General features: G+C 43.4%; 1 protein-coding gene across 1 annotated transcript in view; it reads left to right on the top strand.

The window, feature by feature from the left end:
- Window positions 1–5,697: 5,697 nt before the first annotated feature.
- Window positions 5,698–25,634, top strand: part of LOC113486756 (myosin heavy chain, skeletal muscle, adult-like) — a 26,215-nt gene continuing 6,278 nt past the window's right edge. Inside the window, exons 1-32 of the mRNA XM_026860979.1 lie at window positions 5,698–5,879; window positions 7,155–7,397; window positions 7,486–7,629; window positions 7,723–7,879; window positions 9,156–9,183; window positions 9,281–9,392; window positions 9,486–9,578; window positions 9,709–9,772; window positions 9,865–9,963; window positions 10,057–10,160; window positions 10,241–10,379; window positions 14,109–14,227; window positions 14,328–14,477; window positions 15,023–15,193; window positions 16,618–16,927; window positions 17,046–17,116; window positions 18,657–18,744; window positions 18,837–18,954; window positions 19,208–19,331; window positions 19,790–19,926; window positions 20,017–20,272; window positions 21,658–21,900; window positions 22,014–22,190; window positions 22,277–22,422; window positions 22,510–22,600; window positions 22,688–23,077; window positions 23,229–23,355; window positions 23,525–23,643; window positions 24,031–24,227; window positions 24,615–24,798; window positions 24,884–25,049; window positions 25,201–25,325. Coding sequence (XP_026716780.1) covers window positions 7,191–7,397; window positions 7,486–7,629; window positions 7,723–7,879; window positions 9,156–9,183; window positions 9,281–9,392; window positions 9,486–9,578; window positions 9,709–9,772; window positions 9,865–9,963; window positions 10,057–10,160; window positions 10,241–10,379; window positions 14,109–14,227; window positions 14,328–14,477; window positions 15,023–15,193; window positions 16,618–16,927; window positions 17,046–17,116; window positions 18,657–18,744; window positions 18,837–18,954; window positions 19,208–19,331; window positions 19,790–19,926; window positions 20,017–20,272; window positions 21,658–21,900; window positions 22,014–22,190; window positions 22,277–22,422; window positions 22,510–22,600; window positions 22,688–23,077; window positions 23,229–23,355; window positions 23,525–23,643; window positions 24,031–24,227; window positions 24,615–24,798; window positions 24,884–25,049; window positions 25,201–25,325 — 4,656 coding nt within the window. The 5' untranslated portion in view covers window positions 5,698–5,879; window positions 7,155–7,190. The remainder of the gene's footprint in view (window positions 5,880–7,154; window positions 7,398–7,485; window positions 7,630–7,722; window positions 7,880–9,155; window positions 9,184–9,280; window positions 9,393–9,485; window positions 9,579–9,708; window positions 9,773–9,864; window positions 9,964–10,056; window positions 10,161–10,240; window positions 10,380–14,108; window positions 14,228–14,327; window positions 14,478–15,022; window positions 15,194–16,617; window positions 16,928–17,045; window positions 17,117–18,656; window positions 18,745–18,836; window positions 18,955–19,207; window positions 19,332–19,789; window positions 19,927–20,016; window positions 20,273–21,657; window positions 21,901–22,013; window positions 22,191–22,276; window positions 22,423–22,509; window positions 22,601–22,687; window positions 23,078–23,228; window positions 23,356–23,524; window positions 23,644–24,030; window positions 24,228–24,614; window positions 24,799–24,883; window positions 25,050–25,200; window positions 25,326–25,634) is intronic.

Here is a 25,634-nt window from a genome sequence, read left to right as displayed (position 1 = left end):
ACTTTGTCAAGTTGCATGAAATGAACTGTCTCCAGTAATGCAGTGAGATCAAAGATTCATGTCCAGTGGTCCACTTGAGAAAAGCTGTTTTTCAGGACTCCAGGAAAATTTCCATTTCTTAGTACAAGATGTGAAGCTGCAGATACCTTCCCTGCTCAGCTTTGAGCAGTTTCCTACTTTGGATGGATAGAGTGAACCTTTACATCAAAGCCACAGAAATGCTATTTTGAAGGAACATCTGGAGGTCTTCAGCCTCCCACTTCAAGCTGATGTTGGTCAGATGAGTTATGGCTTCGATTAGCCAAGATTTTTTGGACAGAGGCTCCACAACCTCTCTGGGGATCCTGTGTCATTTCTGCATTACCCAATAGTCAAGAATTCTCCTAATGTCTAACTAGAGATTTTCAAGCAACAACTTGTGATTATTGCCCCTTGTTACGTTGTCTGTTACTCACAAAAAAAGTTTGGCACCTTGTCTTTGTAGCTACCCCTCATGTACATTAGCCCTGTTTTCCCTCAGACTAAAAATGCCCTCAAACTCTCTTCACAGCACAAGTTTTCTAGACCCTCGCCCATCCTACTAGTCTTCTGCTGGTGTCTCTCCCATTACTTCACTTCCCTTTTGAACTAGAGGGCCTAAAGCCAGACAAAGTGTTTCAGATGAGGACTCACCAGTGCCAAGCAAAAGGGAAATAGTTAAATCAGCTGACCACACTTCTAGAACCACATGGTACTTGGTTCATACTGTTTGCAGTGAGAGTGCTCATATTCATATCCACCACAACCCCAAAGTCCTTCCTCTTGGAGTGCAGTCTGTTCTAGCTAGAGGAGCAAAGGGCCTCATAGCAGTTCCCAGGGTGAAAGATTGGGGATCACCAGACTACAGTAAAAGATTCATTTTCCAGCTGCAAAACCTCCTGCCATACAGGTACATTCTCATATTTCCAGTTCATGAACTTGATGACCCTGATCACTCGTGAGAGGGAGATTCCCACTAGCCAACATACAGCACTCTGTAGGCTCTTCTACTTCCCCTCTCGCGTCTGGCATGCTGCCTAGTAAAAAGACACCTTCTCACTCCTTGTCTCAGCTCACCACAGGGATCAGGAGAAGAAAATACACATCTTCAGGGCTGGCACAAAGGGAGGCAGCTGCCTGATCTCTGTCTCAAGAAGGATCTATTTTCAGCACAACGGAATCCTTTCTTGTCCATGGGGAATGTGTGCATCGCTGTGCAGGACAGTCTGTATCCAGAGATGGCTTTCAGTCTGCTTCTTCTCTTTTAACTGTGTTGTGGTTTGTTTCTGGTCCCAGTGGAGTCCAGCCCTGCAGAGATGGAAATAGTAAAGACAGAAAATTAATGGCTGGCAGGAAACTTGCATTCTTCTTTTCTCATTGAGGCAGTTGCCCTTCTTTCAACAGATCCCTTCCTGTGCAGATTTCTCCTTGGCTGCACCTGGATACAGGAAACAGGGCAGTTTTCCCTGATGTAACTTACTGGGATCTACAGAGTTAAACTACAGAGAAATCTGGATCATCTACTTCAGATTAGAGACTGTTTTTTTGTAAGAAACTTTGTAAGAAACCACTATGCTAGTGTCATGTAAGTGATGCCTGGGTGGGATAGATGACCTTTATAAATTAAAACAAACCCAAAGCAGATGTTCAGTAGCATAGAATTCTTTTCAGGGATGCTTATGCCAGCTGACTAGACATTTAATTTTTCTTTTCGTGAGCTTTATGTCATCCACTAAAACAGTGAATACTGGGTTATTCTCCCAGACTTTTTTGCACTTTCTCCTGCCTTCTCTTCCAGCCTCCACAAACTTAGGTCAGTTGTCAGGTGTCTTTCCCCTGTAGACATTCACTGAGAGTTCATATACTACCTGTGTTCACAACACATGTTGTTACAGCTGCTTTTGCTTTAGTTCATAATTTCCTTCAGAAAGATATTTTAAAACATCTACTTGAAAACACTGAATGAGAAGTTCTTGGTTTTCATGTTTTTTTTTAGTTAATGCAAAAGAGGAAAAAGGGAATGGATTTGAATTTAGAGTTTGCATGTGAAAGTAGTCATTTTAACATTTTATCTTCTTCCTCTGACTGTCTGAAAGAGTTTCTCTAATGCTGTTTTTTCCAGAGGAGTTGCTATAATAGCCCTGATATTCAGTTTGAATGGCACTGGACTGTTTAATGCTGAATTCAGTCAGGCCCCTTCACCCCTGCTCATCAAAGCCACCAGGATTATTTCTGTATTACAGCTCAAACTGACAGAAAAATAAGATATAGATGACACTTGGTGTCATCTATAAATGCTGCTTTATGGTGGAAGTAGTATTATTTAATGTAAAGTATATGAGTTTTAGCTGAACTCAGTGTGCAAATTGTTTTTAGCATGAGGGCCACATATCCATATACAACATTCTGGAGAATTTAAGTAGATTTCAATAATACTTCAGACTCCTGGATGATTAATACCAAGCACCTTTCAGGGATTTCACTCCAAGATACCAAACAAAGACCACATACCCATAGTCACATTATACTAACTTTGCGGTTTATATTGGTACTGAGGTACTAATACAGAGCTATTAATGTAGACATAGGTCAATACTTCTGATGGGAACAGAAATTCAAATTAGGGATCCACAGCAGCAATAGTTTCTTCTTCTCTGAATTTAAGCCAGCATATATATATTCACACTGTGGATTTGCATATGATCACAGAAACCTTCAGCCAAAGTAGGACCTCTTCCAACACTTGATGCAGGATTAGGTGGGTCAACATGTCCTGCAGCTCCACTACATGCTGGACAATCAGGTGGCATTCCCAGTCTTCCTTCTAGTATGTGACTGTCTACAGTTTTCTGAAGTCTCTTGTGTAAATCCTGTATTATTCCTCTGTATGCAAGGTTGCTTTCTGTCTTAAGGATGTGACCACAGACATAGAATGCTGAACTGTCAGCACTTCAGCTCTGCGGTCTCAGACCAAGAAGAATAGATTGGCAGAAAGTTTCTTCCCTGTTGACTCTGTGGCCAGGGAACCTGCTCCTTCCTGTTTCAGTGGAATAGCTCTATAGCTGCCATTTCTTTGTGTCAAGGAATATGGTGATTCTGGTGATAGGAAAGCTGCCAGATTCACACCTTCAAGATAATAATGCTAGATTATCTATGGAATGTGGTCACACGGTGCTACTTCTCAATATTCAGGATGCCTATTTCCATGTGCCTGTTATGGCCCCATATTGAAAACAGCTTCAGTCAGAGGGGGCCAGAACCACTAACAGAACTGGATCCTGCTGGCTGTTAGTCCTACCACCCAGATTCTCCTCCAAGGATCAAGCTTCAGTGAACTGTAGAGTCCAATATCTGAGATAGTGAAGGCCAAGATGGCAAGCGGTTTGGTCTCTAAGACAGTATATGTATTCTTGCCTCTGTGGACATTATAATGAACCTACAGGCATCTCACCCTGTTGGTATGCAAAGCATGGAGTTTACTGGAGGAATGTAGAGGTGCCAGTGGACTTCAGTTGCTTTACTTTAGTGTCACAAAGAGTCTTTATCTGGAAGTCCACACATGATTTAGTTAATTAATAATACCGACAAACATGGCAGAAAGACTTGAAGTCTTTGTGATTCTGCAATTGCTATGGTCCATTTAACATAAACTTTTCTATGTTAAGGACAGTGTGCAACTGGGTACTGGTTAGGCAAAACCAAGAGGTCAATACTGGGTCCAATAGTTTAAAGGAAGTGTAAAGTCCTGCACCTGGGGAGGAACAATCTCATGTACCACTATATGATCCATCCCTTGATCTTCTTGCATGGTCTTCTAAACCCTGACCTCTGAGCTGCCAAGACCTCTCTGTGCCCTCCTCGGCCAGGCCTGATAGCCACTGGGCTGCTGGACACCAAGTGGCAGCCCACCACCCGGGGACTCAGCTGCAGAAGCCCCTCAGAGCAAAGCCTGCTGCCTCCATGCTGGAGCATTTGTGCTCTGGGTCCCGCTGGAGGGAGGTGCCCTGCCAGCACCCCTTGGTGCCTGCTCCCCAGAGAGGCAGGACTTCAGATGCACCCCTGCGCTCGCCATTTCCCACTGCCTGGCTCTGGGCCCCACCTGGGCAGGGTGTTTCCATCAGCCTCCCCATGTCCTGCACATGGAGCCCACTGGCAAGCTCTGTGTTTGGTTTCCAAAAAAGTGCAGTGCTGCAGCCCTCCTTGGAATGGGCTTTGTGAGCACAAGGACATTGCCTGATGCTGGACATAATATCAGATCCATGCACCATTTTTCTAACTTTAGCCACGTGTTATCCACTGAGCTCTTTTAATAACCAAAATGCCAACGACCAGGGGAAGAGTGTGTTTAAATCTGACAGGATTTAAAGCAGATCACATGACAGTGCCCTCTTCCTAAAACTAGATCCTTCTCTCTCCAGGACTACCAGCAAATACCCCTTCCCCCCACACCATCAGAATTTTACAGGCATGCCTGCCATCCCCAATGCTCAGGTAAATGTATCACTGTGCTTTATGAACTGTGCATATGTCTAAGTGTGCAAGATATTTTCAATGAAATGGAAATGCTGGACTGAGGCTGTATCAGGTGCAGAGCATGTGGGATTGCATGGTGAGGTGATGTGTTTGTGCATATGTCCAATTATTTGTGTAGGTATGGCTGACTAGAGAATTCTTCTATCAGTTGTGGGTAGGGAAAGAAACTGTGGAGCCATTCCTAGATCAGAGTTAGCTTTCCTAGAGTTATAGGCATGGGAACATCTGGTTAAGCTAAGAAGTTGACAGCAAAAGAATGGAACATCTCTTGCTTGTTGACACTGACCTGCAGATCAGAAGTCTCAGCAGGTATAACCCTTCCCATAGAACAAGGTGGTGCACAGGGTCACAACAAAATTTATTGGAGAATCTACCACTTATTGGCAATATGAAGTGTGTATGGAGACACACACTTGCACAAGCCTCTGTGTGTGCGTGTGTGTACGTGCACTCTTCCTGATATCCATGAAGCTGCCTCACATCTCTGTCAGAGGTGCCAGATTAAACTCCCAGGTAGAACCCAGCCTCCCACTGCTGCTGTGTTTGCCTAACCATCCTGCTGTGCCTGTAACCCTCATGAACTGTTATACAGATGCACTTATACTTTCAGGATTTTACCATCACGACTGCCTAAAGCTTTTAATAATGCTAATTTATCTTTTAACAACCTGTTTTATTCATTGTACAGCTGGGATTATCTGCAGCACAGACATACCAAGCAATCCACCCTGGGTCATACAGTGAGTGGTGGGAAAGCCAGCAATAGAATCCATAAGTCCCGCATCCAAGTTCTCTAAGTGCCTTGACTAGTCCAGATTCCCTCCTTAACACCCTTGTCAGATTGTTTATAGGAGATGTATTCATATAGTCAGTAAGACATCAAAATTTTCTAATTATATCTAGTCATGTCAAATGACAATTATGCCCTTAGTTCAGTTTGCCAGACAATGCTTTACCAAAGAAGGTTTGCCAAAAATTTTTTGACCGAAGAAAGAGTAGGCATCTGTAGCATCTGCAGACTAGATGATATAAAACGTCCCTGTGACAAGTCTGCTCTGTCTCCACGGAAAGCTTCAAGGTAAGCGTATGGAGTCCCAGGCTTGCAGGAAGAGGATGGCTCCCTTATGTGCCACAGAATTCCTGCTGCCTGCAATGCTCATTTCCAGGAGGGCACTCAGTTTCTCAGTGCAGATTTTAAATCTGCTTTCAAGGCACCTGAACATTTTCACTCTGGATTTCTGTGCAAGAGCAAGTAAGGAATTGCCATTTCTGTTTTACAGTACTGACCAGCTGCCAGCCTGCAAGCTACCCATCTGCTGTCACGAGAGGTAAGAACCTGATTTATTCTTAGAGGACAGAGAAAGATCCTTTTGGGTTGGATTTCTGGAAGGGCCACCGTTTCACCCTATATTCAAATCTAGTGTAATTACAGTAGAAGGTGGTAGGGTGCCCAAGGTTTTCAAGTGGCTGTGTTTGAAGTATCTGACTGTTGATGGCAGGCCAGAAAATCCCCTGAGGACATGCTTCACTTCTGCTTAACTGACCTAACAGGGATCAAGATGTGCTGGCTTCTCATCTTTGCTACGGCAGCAGTAGAACCAGACCAAGATGAGTGCAGCAGGAAAAAGTGCAAAATTCTGTATTCTACCTGAGAATGTATGAATTAATAAATCATCTGAGCATAAAGAACTTCTAACAACCTTAATAAAATGACAGAACTCTCTTAGATACCCATTTTCTAACTCTAGACAAAAAAAATTACCTAATGAATAAAGAGGGAATAAATTTTACTAATGTAGCTACAGAATTTTCAAGTGCAGTTGGCTAAATTGGCTACCTACATGTTTAATAAAGCATCTGAAGAAATACTCTTATTTTTCTAAAGTTTTGAGTGCTCACCTGTTCCTTGATTTTTTCAGTATTGATTTCAGATCTTAATACAGGATTGACAATTCCAGTTTCAGTGCGTGAATTTTATTTCACACAAGTCAGAACTTTGAGAATGAAATTTTTTAGATATTGTACTGAAGAATGACAAATGCATGCAACAAATTAAATTATGGCAGAATACGAAAAGCACACAAAGCCTGCCCTTTTCTTTCAGCTGGTAACTTTATTATCAAAGTTCATTAATTTCCCACTGCCTTTCTGTTACCATTATATTTAACAGGTAAAAGTCCCACAGGTTCAATGTTTTCCAAGACTGTAAGTTGTAAAACTACAGTTTTTCAGAAATGTTATTTCACTGTTCATCATTTTAACAAAATGCCCTAAATGTATTTCTATTACTAATAGTTATGTCTTGGTGAATCTTGCTCAATGAATTCACTCTTACCTTACAGATGCAGTATTCTTAAAGCACCAAACCCACAATTCTGAAAGGTCATTAAAAGTTGCTCTCTTAAATGTCTGAAGAGCTAGACTACATCAATGAAAACCTATTATTTTCTAAGTGGACCTAAAAATTGTCTCTAGTTAACTCATGTTAGATGTTCTAAATTTCAGAGCATGAACAGAAACCAAGGCACAGGATATAATTTTTTTTCCAGTATTACAGAACAGACATAAATAGACATAAATGCCATATTGTTCCTCCCCATTAGAGTCCTCTGCTGACGTACCTTCAGTAAAGTGCAGACATGGCTTCTGGAGACTCTGAGATGGCTGTTTTTGGGGAGGCGGCTCCTTACCTGCGAAAGTCAGAAAAGGAGAGAATTGCAGCCCAGAACAAGCCTTTTGATGCCAAGTCATCGGTCTTTGTGGCCCATCCTAAGGAATCCTTTGTGAAAGGGACAATCCAGAGCAGGGAGTCAGGGAAGGTCACTGTCAAGACTGAAGGTGGAGAGGTGAGTGAAAGACAGGGCTGAAGGACACTATTTGATTGTCACTGTGAGCTCTTAGCTGACATACATGGATCTTTTGTTTCCTTGTCAGACCCTGACCGTGAAGGATGATCAGATCTTCTCCATGAACCCTCCCAAGTACGATAAAATCGAGGACATGGCCATGATGACCCACCTCCACGAACCCGCTGTGCTGTACAACCTCAAAGAGCGTTACGCAGCCTGGATGATCTACGTAAGTACCAGCAGCAGTCTTCCCCTGGGCAGCGAGGAGGAACTGCTCTGCCAGGGTAGGTGGAAGCCAACGTGCTGTCTCCCTTCCTCACAGACCTACTCGGGTCTCTTCTGCGTCACTGTCAACCCCTACAAGTGGCTGCCGGTGTACAACCCGGAGGTGGTGTTGGCCTACCGAGGCAAGAAGCGCCAGGAGGCCCCTCCACACATCTTCTCCATCTCTGACAATGCCTATCAGTTCATGCTGACTGGTGAGTGCTTGATTTCCTTTGAATTGCTTTTGCAATGAACCATCTGTAGAGGGAAATTTAGGGCATTCTCTGGAAATATGGTGCAACACTTAAAATAGCGTGTGCGTGAAATTAATGGAGGATTAATGCACTTAACTGTAATGGTCGGTATGAGCTGAGTGTCTGTGTTCCCACTAGAATTAATAAAGACCTGAACCTGATGAAAATAATCTAGAAGGAGTGAATTCACTATAAATAAGACACCTGTTTTCTGGTGTAGGCTTTACTGACTGTAATGGGATCTTAGATATATGCATAGATTTATGTATCTTAACCACTAAACTAGTCTTAGCCAGAGTACAATGATATGACCCAAACCCTATAAGTGATGTATATACAGGCAATTCAAATTTGCAAACATCAGTGTTAATAAATAAAACAGACTATCTCTGCATTGAACAGGTACATAAGCTTCACTTGATTATTATACAAATGCTAGTCATGATAGAAAAGATCACAGGTTGGTCTGAAGTACATATAGCCTTTAATGACCTGTGTAACTCCTACACTGATCTATGACACTGTAAATCAACTGCATCTTAAGTAAACCTCAGAAAAACAATGTCAAGAAAAAAACCAAAGCTGTTAACATTTAAATTGAATTACTTCAAAATTTACTTTCTGCTTTCTCTTCTTCCTTCCACTTCTTTTTTTCCTCTCCCTATCTGTGCACTGAAATCAAAGATGTGCAGGATTCTAGATCTTATATTTCTGTTCTTTTGTAAGAAACTGGGAAATAGATCCAGAATAGAAAAATGAAAAATTAACCTTGTCTATGTATCATTTCAGTAGTATATAATTTCTGTAAGTATATGAGTTCAAAAAACCAGATGACAAATACTGAAAGAGGTTGGTCACACATTTCTGTTATTCATGATGATTCCAAATTTCCGTATGATTACTCAGGAAAATTTTAGCTTCAAAAGAATTTAAATACTGTCAAAGCCCAATCTCTATATTTATGTAACATGTACTTACCTAATAAGATGAGAAGACAATACCTTGAAAAGCATAATACTACAAAACCTACTCTGAACTCATATCTTTACTGAACCAGTTGATAATACCTGAAGTACTTCTAGGAGCATCAGAAGTACCCACCCGAGTTCCCAGGGCTTTTCACTGTTTTCTGTCCCTGCATTCTCTGGAAGCTTCAGTTTTATTCTTTGCCTAGTTTTTGAGTTCTTTGTTATTCAGGAGCACTAGGAAAAGGTTTCTTTTCTCTGTCTCTCCACAGATCGTGAGAACCAGTCGATCCTGATCACGTATGTAGATCCCTTCTCGGGTCCCTGTGGGGCTGCCCGGTGCTGAGGGACCTCCCGCCTGACCACACGCTCTCTGCTTCTCTCTTTGGTTTCACAGCGGAGAATCCGGTGCCGGGAAGACTGTGAACACAAAGCGTGTCATCCAGTACTTTGCAACAATTGCAGCGAGTGGGGAGAAGAAGAAGGAGGAGCAGTCAGGCAAAATGCAGGTAAATTAATAGATACTGGCTTGAACCAAAGCTTTCCTCTGTTCCTGAGATGATTTTTGGAGAGGATAACCAGCAATAATGATCATTCTGCAGGGAACGCTTGAGGATCAAATCATCAGCGCTAACCCACTGCTGGAGGCCTTTGGAAATGCCAAGACCGTGAGGAACGACAACTCCTCCCGCTTTGTAAGTTGTTACTTTGGACAAAAATGCTCCCTCCTTGTAACAGCAGGGATGATGGGCTAGTGGTGTTCTCACATGAGGAGATGGCAATGAAATGTACCGAGGCTGAAATGCTTCTTTTTCCCCTTAACAGGGCAAATTCATCAGAATCCACTTTGGGGCCACAGGCAAACTGGCTTCTGCCGACATTGAAACCTGTAAGTCACTCTCCTGGCCTGATCCCATTCTTTCCTAAATTCCCAGCTCCACGTGTGTTCCCGTGCCTAACTCTTTCTACCCACCTTGCCAGATCTGCTGGAGAAGTCCAGAGTCACTTTCCAGCTCAAGGCAGAAAGAAGTTACCACATATTTTATCAGATCACCTCCAACAAGAAGCCAGAGCTAATCGGTAGGAGGCATGACTGAGCTTTTTGGAGGAAGATCACTGACCGACATTTAACTACATTACAAAAACAATGAAATTTAACCCATTGATTTTCAGAAATGCTCCTCATCACCACCAACCCATATGACTACCCTTTTGTGAGTCAAGGTGAGATCAGTGTTCCCAGCATTGATGACAAGGAAGAGCTCATGGCTACAGATGTAAGTGACTTACCAAACAGGTCATCTGGTGGATAGGAGCCCTGGTACATACATGTTTACTTTACTGTTTCTGTTGCCAGAGTGCCATTGACATCCTGGGCTTCACTGCTGATGAAAAGACCGCCATCTACAAGCTGACAGGGGCTGTCATGCACTACGGGAACCTGAAGTTCAAGCAGAAACCAAGAGAGGAGCAGGCAGAGCCCGATGGCACAGAAGGTATTATCAAACTCAATAATTAACCCTTCTGTAGACCACTATAAATGTGGAAGCCAGCAAAAAATTATGATGTAGTGGCTCTTACAGAAACATGGTGAGATGTCTCCCATGACTGGAGTGTGCCAGTTGATGGGTACAAGCTCTTTAGGAGGGACAGACAGGGCAGGAGAGGGTGGGGTGGTGCTCTATGTTACGTGCTGTTATGATTGCTTTGAGCACAAGTGTAGTGAAGACAGGGTGGAGTGTCTTTGTGCTAGAATCAGGGGGAAGGCCAATAGTGCAGATGTAGGAGTGTACCTACCAGGAGGGTACCTGGCCACCCACTCAGGATGGAGAGGTTGATGAAACATTCTATAGGCATTTAGGAGAAATCTCACGATCACTTGCTCTTGTTCTTGTGGGAGACATCTGCTGGGAATACGACACAACAGAGCGAGACCAGTCTGGAGATTCCTGGTATGTGTGACACATAACTTCCTGACACAGCTGGTGAGTGAACCAGCCAGAGAAGGTGCCCTGCTGAATCTCCTCTTTGTGAGCAGAGAAGGACTAGTGGATGATGTGGTGGTTGGAGGCTGACTAGGGCACAGCAATTATGAAATAATAGAGTTCTCTATTCTTAGAGAGTCCAGGAGAGGGGGAAGCAGAACTGACATCCTGGACTTCAGAAGGGCTGACTTTGTCTTGTTTAGGCACCTGCTTGACACGATCCCTTGGGAGACTGTCCTGAAGGGTATAGGGGCCCAGGAAGGCTGGGTGCTCTTTAAGAAGGAAGTGTTAATGGCTCAGGAGCAGGCGGTCCCCAGGTGCTCTAAGAGAAGCCGACGCCAGAGAAGACCACCCTGGCTGAACAGGGACCTTTGGCTGCAACTCAGGGAGATAAGGAGAGTTTACAGCCTTTGGAAGAAGGGGCTAGTGACTCACAGTGATTACAGAGAGGCTGTGAGGCTATGCACGGTGGAAATCAGAAGGGCTAAAGACCAGCTGGAAATTAAGCTGGCTTCAGCAATCAAGGACCACAAGAAATGTTTCTATAAGTATGTGAGCAGCAAAAGAAAGTCCAGGGAGAGTCTCCATCCCCTGCCAGATGCAGGAGGAAATATGGTAACAAGTGATGAGGAGAAGGCTGAGGTGCTTAATGACTTCTTTGCCTCAGTCTTTAATAACAAGGTTAGTTGTATTGATGAAATCCAGCCTCCACAGCCAGAATACAGGGACTGGGGGAACGACACCCCTGCAATCCAGGAGACAGTCAGTGACCTGCTGCATCACATAGACATACACAAGTCTATGGGACCCGATGGGATACACCTGAGGGTGCTGAAGGAGCTGGCTGGGTGCTCGCCAGGCCAGTTTCTATCATTTCCCAGCAGTCCTGGCTGACTGGGGAGGTCCCAACAGATTGGAACTTGGCCAGTGTGAGGCTCATATATAAGAAGGGTTGGAAAGATGATCTGGAAAATTAAAGGCCTGTCAGCTTGACTTCGGTGCCCAGGAAGCTGATGGAGCAGCTCGAGTATCATCACACAACTCATGTGGGACAACCAGGGGATCAGGCCCAGTCAGCATGGCTTTATGAAAGTTGGGTCCTGCCTGACAAATCTGATCTCCTTCTACGACAGGGCGACCTGCTTATTGGATGAGGAAAAGGCTGTGGATGTAATTTACCTTGACTTTAGCAAGGCCTTTGACACCATTTCTCACAACATTCTCCTGGAGAAACTGGCTGCTTGTGGCTTGGCTGGGCACACGCTTCGCTGGGTAAAAAACTGTCTGGATGGCTGGGCCCAGAGAGTTGTGGTGAACAAAGTTAAATACAGCTGGCAGCCAGTCACGAGTGGTGCCCCCCTGGGCTCGGTTTTGGGGCCACTCCTGTTTAACATCTTTATTGATGATCTGACGAGGGGATCGAGTGCACCCTCAGTCAGTTTGCAGACAACACCCAGTTGGGTGGGAGCGTTGATCTGCTCGAGGGTAGGGAGGCTCTGCAGAGAGACCTGGACAGGCTGGAGCCATGGGCTGAGCCCAACTGCATGAGCTTCAATAAGGCCAAATGCCGGGGGCTGCCCTTGGGCCACAACAACCCCCAGCAGAGCTACAGGCTTGGGGAGGAGTGGCTGGAGAGCTGCCAGTCAGAGAGGGACCTGGGGGGGGTGATTGACAGGCGGCTAAACAGGAACCAGCAGTGTGCTCAGGTGGCCAAGAAGGCCAATGGCTTCCTGGCTTGTATCAGGATTAGTGTGGCCAGCAGGGACAGGGAAGGGATCTGACCCCTGTGCTCAGCACTGGTGAGGCCGCATCTCGATTACTGTGTTCAGTTTTGAGCCCCTCAGTACCAAAAAGGCCACTGAATGACTTGAGCGTGGCCAGAGAAGGGCAACGGAGCTGGGGCAGGGTCTGAAGCACAGGTCTGCTGGGGAGCGGCTGGGGGAACTGGGGGGTTCAGTCTGGAGAAGAGGAGGCTGAGGGGAGACCTCCTGGCTCTCTGCAACTCCCTGACAGGAGGGTGCAGAGAGGGGAGGATGAGTATCTTGAGGCAAGGAACAAGCACCAGGCCCAGAGGGAATGGCCTCAAGCTGCCCAGGGCAGGGTCAGGCTGGCTCTGAGGAAGGATTTCTGTGCAGAAGGGGCTGTTGGGCGTTGGAATGGGCTGCCCAGGGCAGGGGGGGAGTCCCCATTCCTGGAGGGGTTGAAGAGTAGCGTCGACTTAGCGCTGAGGGATCTGGTGAGTTGGGAACTGTCAGTGTTGGGTTAATGGTTGGACTGGATGATCTTCAAGGTCTTTTCCAACCTAGACATTTCTGTGATTCTGTGAAAATCTGTTCTTTGTTAGAGTTTAGGATCCCAAAGGAAACAGTAAGCCAGAAAAATATGTCCCTTGTCTTCTCAGTACATCAAGTTCCCTGACATCAGGATTTTTGTATCTTATGGTATGAACAATTGATAGTTTAAACTGTCCTTTATACACTTACAGGAAGTCAGAAGCTAAAGATGTCCTTCCTTTAACATTATTATTCATATTTTTGTTATAATATGGCTTGCAATTGTGAAACAGCTAAGTGGTTCAGCTCTAACAAAATGGGGAATCATTTTCCCATTCACCCTCATTTGTCAGATGCGCAGGGAACTCTGGTGTGAGAGGTGTATTTGATTGCTCTCCTTTGCTGGTGCAGGACCAATAATCCATGTTTCCATTTCTCTGAGCAACAGCTCCTCTTGCTAAAGGACAAGGCAGTACGTGGGAAGTGCCATAGGTAAAAGGATGAATCCCAATGCATTTTACTGAACATTAGAAACCAAAGCTTAGAAAGGGTTGTAGACGCTGGATCTGAGAGAACAGAGATATCGTCTTTGTGTTCCACCCTAAATACTGGGTGGTTTTGATTACCTGAATGTAGAACAGTACCTAACTGTTGTCACTGCAGCTCCTCAGCTACACATACACTACAAATATTCAGACTGACAAGCTGAAGCTCCCAATTTTGTGCCAGGAGATTTTTGAAACCATCATTACTTGCTACATGCTTCAGTGAAGATTTTAAAACATAAATTCTTTTAGAAAAGCTCAATATGCATAATGATGACTTTGATGTTACGAAAATTCCTACTCTGAGAGTCTGCCGAAAGTTTTCAAAGAACAGAAATCTGAACCATGCAGCTTTTAGAGAATGCTCCAGGTTTCAAAGTCTATGTGATATTAAATTCTTCCTTTTCCCCATTTCTTTTTAGTTGCTGACAAAGCTGCTTACCTTATGGGCCTGAATTCAGCTGACATGCTCAAGGCCCTCTGCTACCCCCGAGTCAAGGTTGGGAATGAATACGTGACCAAGGGTCAAACTGCACAGCAGGTAACAAACATGCGGTAACCTGGAGCCGTGTTTTGAATTAAGATCCATTTGATTCTCCTCTGCTGTGTATGGTAACTCTAGGCATTTATTTTTCTTATAGGTGCACAATGCTGTAGGTGCTCTTGCCAAGGCTGTCTATGAGAGGATGTTCTTGTGGATGGTTATTCGCATCAACCAGCAGCTGGATACGAAGCAGCCCAGACAGTACTTCATTGGTGTGCTGGACATTGCTGGCTTCGAGATCTTTGATGTAAGGAACAAAGATCTGATAAGAGCTATTTAGAGGAGACAACTGGATGTTATGATCACTCTGAGATGTTTTTAAAGAAGATGTCATATCATCACATAATTATTTGCAGCTATCTGCATTTTTTTGTCATAAAGAAAAAAAAAAACACCCTTTCAAAGGACTCATCTTATTTCAAGATGTGCAAACTGAAAAGTACAGCATGGTCCAATCAGAAAAAATCCTTGGTTTAAATGATCAAGCACAAGACAGTATATAAAACATGTATACCATGATAGGCCTAAGCATGTTTTCTTTCTCCATGTGATTTGGTCTCTGTTTAAACATGAAATATAATTTATTTTCATATTTTTATCAATTAAAAAAAATTCCTTGTGGATAATTAATTTAATGCATTTCTGTTTTGTTACGTAGCCATAAAGCAGACTGAAGAAATGCACAAACTTGACAATGAAGCCAAGATAATGGCATTCCATATTTTTAAATGATGAGGTTTTACTATTATTGCTGCATCTTGCAAAGATGGGTCTGTCTTATTTTATTTCTAGTTTAACAGTTTTGAGCAGCTGTGCATCAACTTCACCAATGAGAAACTGCAACAGTTCTTCAACCACCACATGTTCGTGCTGGAGCAGGAGGAGTACAAGAAGGAGGGAATTGAATGGACATTCATTGACTTTGGGATGGACCTGGCTGCCTGCATTGAGCTCATTGAGAAGGTATCCTTCCTGTTCAAATGCATTAGATGTGTGGTAATTCTATAGTTATTTGGTCTTATTTTTCAAAGGGATCTTCTATGTTCATGTCAAATATTCAGCTTTTGTTACTCAAAATACCTTGTTCTGTATTTAATTTTCACTGTCAAGTGAGACAAGGAAATTTCACACAGCTTTGTGCCAGCAAGTCTGTACTGATGTTTCAAGTACCAAATGATTGTTAAACTCCCAATAAGATTGTTCTTCCAAAAGAGTCAGTTTCCAGGTCAGTGTGTCCTCCTCACCTTTCAGCTCTAACAGACTCATGCTTGTACAGTAGAATAGCTATATCTTTGGAAATTTAACATAGAAGATGTATATAACTGTCAGCACACAAGTGCTCTTACATGTGCATCCCTTGACTGACAATGAGAAGGCAGTTGCACCGCACATGGGATGAAAAGTTCAGTGGCTGGCAGGATGATAAGTAGTCAGGATCACAGAATTGCAGAGCTGCTGAGGTTTGAGGGCAGTTCTGGAGATCACTTAGTCCAGCCCACCTTGGTCAAGGCAGAAATTGCTAGAGCAGATTGCTCAGGGACAAGTCTAGTTGGATTTTGATTATCTCCAAGGGTGGAGACTTCACAGATACTCTGACGAACTCGTTCCAATTTTTGGCCACTGTCAGAATAAATAAGATTTTTTCTTCTAAATGGAATTCTTCTAAACAGAATGGAATTTTGTGTATTTCAATTCATGCCTGTTCTATCTTGTCCTGTCACTGGACACCACTGAGAAACCTCTAGATCTGTCTTCTTTATCTCCTCCTGTTAGACATTTTTACACATTGATGAGCTCCCACAGAGCCTTCTCTCCCCAGCTGAACAGACCCATCTCTCTCAGATTCAACTTGTATGTCAGTTGTTCCAATCATTTAAATAACTTTGTGGACTGTCTCCTTGGTCACTCTACTGTGTTCATGTTTCTCTTGTACTGGGGAGTCAAGAACTGGACACAGCAGTCCAGATGTTTCTCAGCAGAGATGAGTAGAAGGAAAGGATCACCTCCCCTGAGGTGCTGGCAACACTTTTAATGCAGCTCAGAATGACTTGGCTACCTTTGCTGCAAGGGTGTATTGTTGACTCATAATCAATTTGTCCAAGACATCTGTGTGTGCTTTGAGTCCCTCTGGATAACAAAGCAGTGCTCTTATTTATAAAGCACGTTCACAACAGAAACTGAATTAATTTCCATTAATCTTTAAGATTCATTTGGTGTTAAAAAATGCAAGTATCAACATGTTTCATCTCACTTTCTAGCAGAAAATTTAATTGAATAATATTTTCTGATATGTATCTCAGTCTGTGTTCTACTACTGTGCCTAGGTGAAGGTCATGATTGTCCTGAAAACTAAATTACAGTCTGTCTTCACTGTGCATTTTTTCCAGCCCATGGGCATCTTCTCCATCCTGGAAGAGGAGTGCATGTTCCCCAAGGCAACTGACACCTCTTTCAAGAACAAGCTCTACGACCAACATTTGGGCAAGTCTGGAAACTTCCAGAAGCCCAAGCCTGCCAAAGGGAAGACTGAGGCCCACTTCTCCCTCATACACTATGCTGGCACAGTGGACTACAATATCACTGGCTGGCTTGAGAAGAACAAGGACCCCCTGAATGAAACTGTCATTGGGTTGTACCAGAAATCATCAGTGAAGACACTGGCCTTACTCTTTGCCAACTATGGTGGAGCAGAAGCAGGTTGGTTCTATGAATCCCGTTTTTTCACTGATGTATTCTTAGAAAAAGGAATTGTAAAAGGCAAAAACAAAAGTATAAAACCTTTTTTTTTTTTTTTTTTTTTTTTTTTTCTTTTCAGAGGCTAGTAGTGGCAAGAAAGGTGGCAAGAAGAAAGGTTCTTCCTTCCAGACTGTTTCAGCTCTTTTCCGGGTACAGTAGAGTTCACTATTTCTCCTAAGGTGATGAGTGCACCCACCATTTAAAATAGCTGGTCTTTTTGTGACTTAGCTGTGTTAAAAGATCTTGAAGTTCTTGGGCCATATTTTGCTAGGAATAAATCCTCTGTAATCTATTTATGTTGCATTCCACTGGTTGCACAACTTTTATTTTTGTCCACTTGTCCCAGGATGACATTTCCAGATGGAAGAATGTCATATAAAAAACTTCTAAAATATATCAGATTTTCTTCAGATGTCCACCTCTGTCTTTGGAACCTTTTGTTGCCCTTTAACAGCAATCTGCCCACTGGTCTGGAGGATGACCTGTTTGCTCCATTCATAACTCTAGTTTTTAGCCATGATTCAGGGATCAACCTTTTATAGTTGAAATAATACCACTTCTTGGGTTATAGATTTTTAAGATGTCAGATACTTGACAGTTCTTTGTCATAACCAGGTCTTGCTGCTTTGGCTGCTCCATATACTACTGCCAGGTCAAATACTTAGTCTCTCCTGAGGTTATTTGTTAACATATTCATCCTTTATTTAGGACTTCCTTCTTGATATAGTCTAATTTCTTCTACAGATCTGCTGTTATATGATTCTTGATCACCTGACAGCCTCTAGCCAGTGCTCTGAAACAGGACATGGGCATGTGTGTATAAGCCCCAAGAAAAATAATCATAGCTGTAGTGCCTTGGCCTTGCAAGTGGGAAATTATTGCTAGCATGCATCATTCAGAAATAATGCAATAAGCCTATGTTTAAAGATCATAAGACTTTAAGCAGTAATATTATAGGAGAAATATTATTTGTTTCATTTGGGTTTCATTTCTGTTGTTTTCAAACTTTCTTCCTCTATCCCTCTTGTTTAGACATGTTAGTGTTTAGACATGTTTTAGCTTATGTTAATGTTAATGTTCTGGCTGCTTAATTTATGTACTCTGAGATGTCCTCTGGAGGTACTTGCTTCCCTCTGCTAATTATAGGTGATAATTATTTATATATATCAATATTCATTACAAAACAAGGCTGGGGTTCTTCTCACCTTTTCTTATTTTACCTTGCAAGACAAACCTGTAATCTAGACATGTAAAACAACTCAGCTTGTCATTTTTGTTCTTTTTACTTCCAGCGGGGAAAACAGGAAGGTTCTGTGTGGTGTGCTCCATGTGATGCATCTGTAGTATGCTTCAAACTGCCTCATAGAAATACCAGTTTATCTCTCTGGGTACATCCAATGGAAGATGGATATAATTTCTAATGAAAGCATTCCACTAGAGCTGGTGAAATGTATTCATACTGTATGTTTAAGAGTACAGTATTTCCTACAGATTAATCAGAAGAACTATATAACTAATTAATAACAGCAAAGATCTGTGGAAAGTTAGAAAAACTGGTGGCAGGGGGCTTCAGTTCAGGATTCTGCAAGCTAATTTTTCTCTGGTATCTCATTATCTCATTTCAGAGAACTTGATGTTTATAGTGGAAATTACAATTGCTAATAAAAACTTTTGTTAATGACTCTCCCAGGAGAATTTAAACAAGCTGATGACAAATCTGCGAAGCACCCACCCCCATTTTGTACGCTGCATCATCCCCAATGAAACAAAAACACCTGGTAAGAATCTCATGTATAGAAGGTTTTCAGTATGGTGCAACACTTCCCCTCTATTACAGAATATAGCATATATTTGTGTTCTGAATTGCTAGGTGCCATGGAGCATGAACTGGTGCTTCACCAGCTGCGGTGCAATGGTGTGCTGGAAGGCATCCGAATTTGCAGGAAAGGATTTCCCAACAGAGTCTTATATGCAGATTTTAAACAGAGGTCAGACTTCTTTCCCTTATTGTATCATTTTGTCCACTTTCAGTAGCTTGTAAAATTTAAGTTTCACCCTTGGAGACTAAAGTTTATGTTTAGCACCACTGTTATGTTCTCAACAGTTCTTTCTTGCAGTGTACCAGACAACTGGTCTCAAGAACAGACATCTTTATATTACTAGAATTAGAGAATCATTTAGGTTGGAAAAGACCCTTAAGATCATTTTATCTAATGCAAGTCCTTCCATTTTCTCCCCCAGATACAAAGTATTAAATGCAAGTGCTATCCCAGAGGGACAGTTCATTGACAGCAAGAAGGCTTGTGAGAAACTTCTTGGATCAATTGATATAGACCACACTCAATACAAATTTGGTCACACCAAGGTATGAGAACTATTTGTTTCAAGTACTGTGTGGTTTTGGTTTGCATGATTTCAGTATGTTACTTAGATTCTTCAGAGAGTATGTGAAATAATCCAATAGTGTATTTAAAAGAAATCATCTAAGTATATATTGACCCAACACTTGAATAAAATGGAAGTTCATTGCCATAGGATGATTTAATTAAGGGATAATTAAGGATTCATAATTTAACACAAAGTTGTAGAATAAAAGAATAAAGGATTAATAAAAACAAAGGCAAAATGTCTGGCTACTATCATTCCTCAACTGCAAGTGAATGGAAGCGTGGAGATATAGAAGAGGGTCTATCACCACATACATTCTTTGTGGTTTTGCTCTTTCTCTTAACTTCCCATATTATCTGCCAAGGGGAACAGGGTACCAGGGTACACTGAACCACAAGCACATACACTGCGCCTGTTTTCATATTCTTACCTAAGGTGTTCTTCAAAGCTGGGCTGGTAGGCCTCTTGGAAGAGATGAGGGATGAGAAACTGGCACAGCTCATCACTCGCACCCAGGCCAGGTGCAGGGGCTTCCTGATGAGAGTCGAATACCAGAGAATGGTGCAGAGGAGGTAGACATTTCTTCAAATTAAGTTCACTGTATTTGGCTTATTGTGTCATCATGGTCTAAATATTTAATATTAATTCAACTTACCTTTCAGAGAATCTGTTTTCTGCATCCAGTACAACATCCGTGCATTCATGAACGTGAAGCACTGGCCCTGGATGAAGCTGTTCTTCAAGATCAAGCCCTTGCTGAAGAGTGCAGAATCTGAGAAGGAGATGGCCAACATGAAACAAGAGTTTGAGAAAACCAAGGAAGAGCTTGCAAAGTCTGAGGCAAAGAGGAAGGAGCTGGAGGAGAAAATGGTGAAACTGGTGCAGGAGAAGAATGATCTGCAGCTCCAAGTGCAGGCTGTGAGTAACATCAGTGTGCTTCATCCTAACAGAACTATGACTATCAATCAGGCTGATATTTACGATTCATTTTGAAAAGACACATAGAAGCTATAATTACATTCAATTCAAATGTATTTCATTAAGTCATGATCCTAAAAATACAACTAGCTTCAGTAAGGACCATCAGGAGTCTGTAGTCAAGATATTGCATGTGTGAGACTTTTCTGTGGCACATACTGAGGTCTCTAGCATTTACATTCAGTTAAAATGCATCAGAGCTGTCAAGAAAGTTTACTTTTATTAGTATAAAGTTTGTTCTTCTATTAATTTTTTCCTACCTCCCTAAAACTCTGTATGCCTATACACATGTGATTAGGAATTATTAGAATAAGTAGAGAACATTTCTTTCCTCCCTTTATTCTCCAAATAAACATGATAATTTGCTTCTTTCTGGTATAGGTGATGGCTTGGCTGTTACAAATGTTGTAATACTGAACCGAGAGGAAACAGAATTTATTATTCTCACCCTCTTAAATCACTCAAAATCATTACATAAAGTTTGTGGTTCATCTGCAGTGAAGCAATGTTATGTTTCTAAATGAAATCATTCACAGAGTTAAAAAAGACTATATCCTCAGAGTAATACTATGCAGTGCATGTGATATATAGGAAAATTTGCATGCCTCACTTTTTAAAGACTCTTGACCTGAAAAAAAGAAGAAAAAATTGACTCAATGCTAAAATGATAATTTTTCTTTCATATCATTTCTGCTAGATTGAAACTTGAAACAAAATATAACAAATAACACAGGACATCTGTTGCAACATAAAGCCTAGAGACAAATTTTGCAGCAATTCCTTTTCTTTTTAGCTGATGAGAATCTCACAGAGAAAAGCCAAAGCTGATAGATGCTGAGTATTTTGGGGTCATAATGATGAAAATCTAAATCAGAAACAGTTGTTCCAGAAAGATAGTAGGGTGAAAAAAGAGAACTACAGGAATGATGTGAGCATAACTGTGACTTTGGTATTTATATGTATCTTGGCATATGGTTATCAGTCAGGACTTCATAAATGTGGGAAATATTCCTACGATTAAATGCAAATTTATGTACTTCGTTCTAATGTTTGATTTTACAGGATAATACTGGATTCTATATTTGTACGAATATGTAAATACTTGGGCATTCATGTAGATGGAAAAGAATTTTATTTGGTTTTATCTTTCAAAACCAGATGTTTCAAACCGAACAATGTAAAAGAAATTCTGTATTATATTTAATTCTCTTGGAATATAAACCAAATTTTAACTAAAAAATTGCTATCCAGGACTAAATTACGAAGGCAAGCATGTTGATATTGCCTCAAAAAACATATCTCTAAGAACAGTATTTTCCCACCAGGAAGCTGACGCTTTGGCTGATGCTGAGGAAAGATGTGACCAGCTCATCAAAACCAAAATCCAGCTGGAAGCCAAAGTTAAAGAGGTGACTGAAAGGGCTGAGGACGAGGAGGAAATTAATGCTGAGCTGACAGCCAAGAAGAGGAAACTGGAAGATGAATGCTCAGAGCTGAAGAAAGATATTGATGACCTTGAGTTAACATTGGCCAAGGTTGAGAAGGAAAAACATGCCACAGAAAACAAGGTATGAGGCAGATGTCACTCTCACTCCAGAAAAGACTTCTGTTTTGTCCCAAATATACAGTATAAAGTTTTAAAACCCAATTTTTTATCTGCACTTGCTCTGTTCTTCTAAAGGTGAAAAACCTGACAGAGGAGATGGCAGCCCTGGATGAGACCATTGTGAAGCTGACAAAAGAGAAGAAAGCCCTCCAAGAGGCCCATCAGCAGACACTGGATGACCTGCAGGCAGAAGAGGACAAAGTCAATACGCTGACCAAAGCTAAGACCAAGCTGGAGCAGCAAGTGGATGACGTAAGCACAGAGGGGTACAGCAAAAACAGGACAGGTAATAGAGTTAAACCTGACTGGTGGAGCAATGATGGTCTTGTTTGTTTTAGCTGGAAGGGTCCTTGGAGCAAGAGAAGAAGCTGCGCATGGACCTTGAGAGAGCCAAGAGGAAACTCGAAGGAGACCTGAAGCTGGCCCATGACACCATAATGGACTTGGAAAATGATAAACAGCAGCTGGATGAGAAACTGAAGAAGTAAGTGTGGCTGTGGGGCACCTGAGTGCTGGGCTGGTGCACTTGTCTTTTCTCTTTGAGCTCTGACACGGTTTGCTTTGCCCACAGGAAAGACTTTGAAATCAGCCAGATCCAGAGCAAAATCGAGGATGAGCAACTTCTGGGCATGCAATTACAGAAGAAGATCAAGGAGCTGCAGGCAAGCCTCTGTCCCTTGCCCCCTCTCACCAGTCTGGGGTCAGGAAGGAGGAGGGCATGGGTGTGAAGGGTCCCTAATGTTCCCCAGGCTCGGATCGAGGAACTGGAGGAGGAAATTGAGGCAGAGCGAACCTCTCGGGCAAAAGCAGAGAAGCATCGGGCTGACCTCTCGCGGGAGCTAGAGGAGATCAGCGAGCGCCTGGAAGAAGCAGGAGGGGCTACAGCAGCTCAGATCGAGATGAACAAGAAGCGTGAGGCAGAATTTCAGAAGATGCGCCGTGACCTCGAAGAGGCCACGCTGCAGCACGAAGCCACGGCTGCCGCCCTGCGGAAGAAGCACGCGGACAGCACAGCTGAGCTTGGGGAGCAGATCGACAACCTGCAACGCGTGAAGCAGAAGCTGGAGAAGGAGAAGAGTGAGCTGAAGATGGAGATTGACGACTTGGCCAGTAACATGGAGTCTGTCTCCAAAGCCAAGGTATGGGATTGCAGTGGAGCATGCCCACGGGGCCAAACTATGGCACATAGGCTACATCTGCCAGCCACATTTTCATAACAAAGTCGGTGCTGTGAGGATAAGGCAGAGTCCACGTGTTCATTTCCTCTCCTTCCTTGTTCTGGCTCTGTAGGCAAATCTGGAGAAGATGTGCCGCACTCTGGAAGACCAGCTGAGTGAGATTAAAACTAAGGAGGAGCAGAATCAGCGCATGATCAATGACCTCAATACTCAAAGAGCTCGTCTGCAGACGGAATCAGGTGACATTTCCTCATTCCTGAGGAAGACCTGCATGCCATGAGGATAACACATTGTACAAAGTTACGGCTGATATGACCTCTACAGGCTACTCATGATTGCATGTGTTTACAGGCAAAAATTGTTACATTTTTCATATTCAGGTTACTTTTTCCCCTTTGCTCTTCCCAGGTGAATATTCACGCCAGGTGGAGGAAAAAGATGCCCTGATTTCTCAGCTGTCTAGGGGCAAGCAAGGATTTACCCAACAAATTGAGGAACTCAAGAGACATTTAGAGGAAGAAATAAAGGTCTGGAATGACTCTACTGCAACATTCCTTCCCCAAACACATGTAGAGCTGGAGGGAACACCAGTAATGCACATGTCCCCTGGTCATTAGCCAGAGAGGAAAGGAAGTGTAATGATTTTGATGCTGGAGGAAGCCATCCACAAGGCTTGAAGAGATTCTACCATACTCTCTAAGACAGGAGTCAGACACATATTACAGAGACAGCAGGTTACTTTCCCCAGAGCACCTGTCACTAACACATCCTAATCCTCCTGAACAAGTTGATGTTCATTATCTCCCAGCTTTGCATTTGCCTAATTAGTGTTTCATTCTAATTTCACTGCAGCTTCAGTGTCAAGAGACATCTCAAGTCAAGTGTTCAGGTTACCAATCCCAATGTCCCCACAGGCCAAGAACGCCCTGGCCCACGCCTTGCAGTCAGCTCGCCACGACTGTGACTTGCTGCGGGAACAATACGAGGAGGAGCAGGAAGCCAAGGGGGAGCTGCAGCGTGCCCTGTCCAAGGCCAACAGCGAGGTGGCCCAGTGGAGAACCAAATACGAGACGGATGCTATCCAGCGCACGGAGGAGCTGGAGGAGGCCAAGTACGTGGCACATGGGATGTGGAATGGCTGGAGAAGGCTGAGCCTGTCAGGGAAACTGGAGCCTCCTCGAGTGCATTAGGACAGGGGTGGGATGAAGGCAGGGATATAGTGTCCTTGTGGTAGAGGGAGAGAGGGGGGGGGAAGAGTTTGCTGTGGAAAAAGTGTGGATTAGAAGGACAAATGTAGCCTTTATGGCTAGAAATGCTGAGACATGACAAATAATCAGTAAGTGCTAGGAAAAGTCTTGGTAGATGCTTTAGGCGTCATGTAATCTTGGAACACTGTGAAAAGCACTAGTCTCGAAGCCCCCAAGGTGGCCAACTGCCCTCTTGTGAAAATTGTCTCTGCTCTACGTTCTAACCGGGAGCTCTGCTTATCTCCTGCCAGGAAGAAGCTGGCACAGCGCCTGCAGGATGCAGAGGAACACGTTGAGGCTGTGAATGCCAAATGTGCCTCCCTGGAAAAGACCAAGCAGAGGCTGCAGAATGAAGTGGAGGACCTGATGATCGACGTGGAGAGATCTAATGCTGCCTGCGCAGCTCTGGATAAGAAGCAGAAGAACTTTGACAAGGTCTTTGGGCTCCAGCCCCGGGGCTCCTGGGCAGAGCATGTCCTCCTGACTGCCACCTGCATACTGACGCCCCGTTTCTCCTCAGATCCTGGCAGAATGGAAGCAGAAGTATGAGGAAACGCAGGCTGAGCTGGAAGCCTCCCAGAAGGAGTCTCGCTCTCTCAGCACGGAGCTCTTTAAGATGAAGAATGCCTATGAGGAGTCCTTGGACCACCTGGAAACGCTGAAGCGGGAGAACAAGAACTTGCAGCGTAAGTGCCTGGCCCTCTGCTCCTGGCAGGGCTTTCTCCTGTCCACCACTACCGCCTGCAGCTCTGCAAAGATACTTGTCACCTTGGTGTGGCTGGGCCCTTCCGCTTCAGCTCTGAGCCTGACCGTGCCACTTTTCACCCTTCCTTGCAGAGGAGATTTCCGACCTCACGGAGCAGATTGCAGAGGGAGGAAAGGCGATTCATGAGCTGGAGAAAATCAAGAAGCAGATTGAGCAGGAGAAATCTGAACTGCAAGCCTCCCTGGAGGAAGCTGAGGTACATGCTAGGAAATGGTGTCCAGACTGAAAGTATGGGAGTATTTATTTGCACACATGGCAGGAAAGCGAGCCCAGATTTCACGAGGTACTGCGTAAGAGACTATGTAGAAAGGAAGCAGTAGTTTGAGTCACTGTTCCTGCTCACTTGTCCAGGCCTCCCTAGAACATGAAGAGGGCAAGATCCTGCGTCTCCAGCTTGAGCTCAATCAGGTGAAATCTGAGATTGACAGGAAGATTGCAGAGAAAGATGAGGAGATTGACCAGATGAAGAGAAACCACCTCAGAATCGTGGAGTCCATGCAGAGCA

This window comes from Athene cunicularia (assembly GCF_003259725.1).
Source record: "Athene cunicularia isolate RWA chromosome 18 unlocalized genomic scaffold, athCun1 chr18_part1, whole genome shotgun sequence".
Taxonomy (NCBI): Eukaryota; Metazoa; Chordata; class Aves; order Strigiformes; family Strigidae; genus Athene; species Athene cunicularia.
Note: the sequence above shows the minus strand (reverse complement) of the source record. Positions and strands in the feature narration are given on the sequence as shown.